Source organism: Athene cunicularia (genome assembly GCF_003259725.1).
Source record: "Athene cunicularia isolate RWA chromosome 25 unlocalized genomic scaffold, athCun1 chr25_part2, whole genome shotgun sequence".
NCBI classification, from domain to species: domain Eukaryota; kingdom Metazoa; phylum Chordata; class Aves; order Strigiformes; family Strigidae; genus Athene; species Athene cunicularia.
Window position 1 is genome coordinate 154597 of NW_020799135.1, and position 2782 is coordinate 157378.

The 2782-nt window shown below is 64.7% G+C and overlaps 2 protein-coding genes across 2 annotated transcripts in view; one reads left to right on the forward strand and one right to left on the reverse strand.

Moving 5' to 3' along the window:
- Positions 1-49, forward strand: part of ATP8B2 (ATPase phospholipid transporting 8B2) — an 8116-nt gene extending 8067 nt beyond the window's left edge. The window contains exon 23 of the mRNA XM_026864065.1: positions 9-49. Coding sequence (XP_026719866.1) covers positions 9-49 — 41 coding nt within the window. The remainder of the gene's footprint in view (positions 1-8) is intronic.
- Positions 50-81: 32 nt separating this feature from the next.
- On the reverse strand, positions 82-2778 carry FLAD1 (flavin adenine dinucleotide synthetase 1; the record flags this gene model as incomplete). Its single annotated transcript, XM_026864066.1, has 6 exons — positions 82-333; positions 416-489; positions 852-1041; positions 1123-1221; positions 1395-1542; positions 1965-2778. Coding segments are annotated over 6 exons (1461 nt in total), but the record flags the coding sequence as incomplete, so codon positions are not given.
- Positions 2779-2782: the final 4 nt, after the last annotated feature.

A 2782-nucleotide genomic window follows, 5' to 3' on the forward strand; every position in this document is an offset into this window, starting at 1 on the left:
CCCGTCAGAGCCCCGCGGGGCCCGAAGGGACCGGTATGGCCAAGCGTGAGCACAGTGCAGACTGCAGCAGGTTTATTCAGTGCTAGCACGCAGCAGATTTATTCAGTGTCATCCCCAGCTGTGCCAGTGACATCCACGGGGGAGCCGGTTGCTGGCAGCATCCCAGTAGAGCATCCCCGAGTGCAGCCTGCGGGCCTTCAATGGCGGGAAGTGCGCTCATCTTCCTCATTTTCCAGCTCGTAGGCAGGTCGGTAGCTCTCCCGGCCCCGGGCGTCCGTGTAGCGTAGCGATGGGTTCTTCAGCGTGTTGGCCATGCTCCCCAGGGAGGTGTAGCTGTGGAGGGAGAAGGGGGCTACGAGGCTGCGCTTGGGGGCATCGGCCGTGCCAAGCAGGGAGGGAAGCACCGGACACTCACCCCTTGTCGTAGAGGACGCAGTAAGGGACAAAGAGCTTGCGCAGAAACTCCCAGATGTCCCGGTAGGTCCAGTCCTGAGGTCAAAATTAAGCTGGGATTGCTGCAGAGGCAGGCAGGCTGCCCCCTTGCTCCCAGGGAAAGAAGCTGCCCCCCCTCCCCCAAGACCACACGGGACATCCGTCCCTCCCCAAACACAGGAAAAGCCCCCGGCGAGCAGGAATGAGCCTGGCCTGACAGCACCAAGCAGCTCGGCTGCATGAGGGGCAGGCAATGGTGCAGGACATGTTCTGGGGAGAGCGGGAATTGGGAGGGAAGCCCCCAGGATGGGTGTGGATTAGCACCGGCTTCCTGCCGCATCACTTTAACCTGCCAGGCTCGCTCCCCTGCCCAGTGGGGCCAGTCCCATCCCCGTCCCCAGCACGGGGAGGCCACGTACCAACAGAGGGTTCACCCGCATGTAAGGGGGCCAGTCGGGGTCCGTCATGCACATGGGTGTCAGGGTGCGTGAGTAGGGGTCCGTCCGCCGCGTCCCCATCAGGACGGCTTCCAGCTGCGGCTGCTGCTCCTTCAGGTGAGCCAGGGCCTCCCGGATGGAACCCTCCACTGTGCAGAGCTGGACCTTGTACCTGCACAGGCAAGGATGGGCAGCTGCCTGCTGGGCCGTGGGGGGGAACACTGCTCACCCCCTGCCTGGCAGCCCCCTGTACCTCCGGACGGTCGCCTGGATGAACTGCTCCATTTCGGGGAAAGGGGACACTATGCGGATGTAGAGCACCTGCAGCTTCTCCTGCCTTGCTGGGTACTGCCTGGGGAGAGACCGGAGGCAGGGCAGCCGCCCAGTCCCCGCCAACTGAGCCCCAGGAATCCGCTCACTCCCCCAGCGTGGGGCAGGGGAGAGCCCCAGAGCCCTGGCCCGGGGTCTGTGGGACCCCTTCACCCCTGCCCCAGGCCGGGCCGGTGCAGCCCCGCGGCCAGGTACCTCTCCACGGCGGCGTGGACGAGGTGCAGCAGGGCCGTACAGTCCTTGCCCCCGTTGAAGCCCACGCAGAGCTGGGCCAGGCTGTACCGGTCCAAAGCCTCCTCGATGGTCCGCAGTGCTGCTGCCACCTTCTGCCCCAGGGCCGAGCCTGTGAGGAGGAGGAGAAGACGGTTGGTGCCTGCCCAGGGCTACACTGCCTTGGCATTGCCCCAAGGCCTCTCAGCACAGTCTTGGTCTCCAGACGCATCTGTCTGGAGCCAAGAGTTTGATCAACCCAGAGGGATGGGACAAGGATGGCACAGGGATCCCACCCTCATGGGGGAACTGCAGTACTGCTCCCCCTAACGCACACTGTGCTCTCAAGGACCTGCACCGCAGTAACTGGGGTCCCACTCAGGAAGCCCACAGCAGCTCCAGCATCAGCAAAGCTTCAGCACCCATCAGGCCCCCCAGCATATAAGCCCTGCTCCCAGGCTGGTCTTCCCACTGCCCCAGTCCTGCTGGGCTGCGGGGTCTGCACTGGAGCAGCACAGAGGCGCTGAGCTGTGCTGCTGCTCTGCTTCCCTGTACCTGATTTGGCCAGGCTATAAACCTCCGTGGCCGCTGGCGAGACACAGTCCATCACCAACGGCACCACAACGCCCGGCGGCAGCTTCTCTGTCAAGAAGCGATACGCTTCCTCCAGGTCCTGTTCTGACTCCGAGTCCAACGTCAGCTTCACACGGTAGTAATTGTTGGCCCAGTCTGGGTAGGAACCCAGGCTGACGCGGCCCTGGAAGGTGGAATCGGCCTGGTCCAGTATGGGCGCGATGAGGATCTCGTCAGCCGCCACGTAAATGGTGCGGGAGTAGAATTGGGTCTGCTCGCTGCGGAAGAGGTGGGCGAGGCCATCCAGGGCACGCTCCATCAGCGCCGGGATGCCCGGGAAGATGTAGACGTTGCGCACGCTGACCAGAGGGTACTTGAAGGTGCTGCCCGTGCGCTCGTCCGTGCCGTAGTTGAGGTGGGAGGATTCGGGGACGCGAGCCAGCTTCATCTCGGGGCACCGCATGTCCGTCTTGCCAAAGAACTTGTGCACCAGGGCCACCAGCTCAGGGTGGAGGGTGACCCTCTCCCCGAAGGCCCTGGCCACAGCCTCGAAGGTCACGTCGTCGTGCGTGGGGCCGATGCCCCCCGAGGTCAGGACGTAGGTGAAGCGTTCGGCGAAGGCGGCCACCTCGTTGGCGATGGCGTCCACCTCGTCGGGCACCACCGAGATCTGGGCCACCCTCACGCCCAGAGCGCGCAGCCGCCGGCACATGAAGAAGGAGTTCGTGTCCTGCGTGTGGCCCTGGGGGGAAGGAGACACCCGTGGCGGCGGGGGCACCTTGGGCCCGCCAGACCCCAGC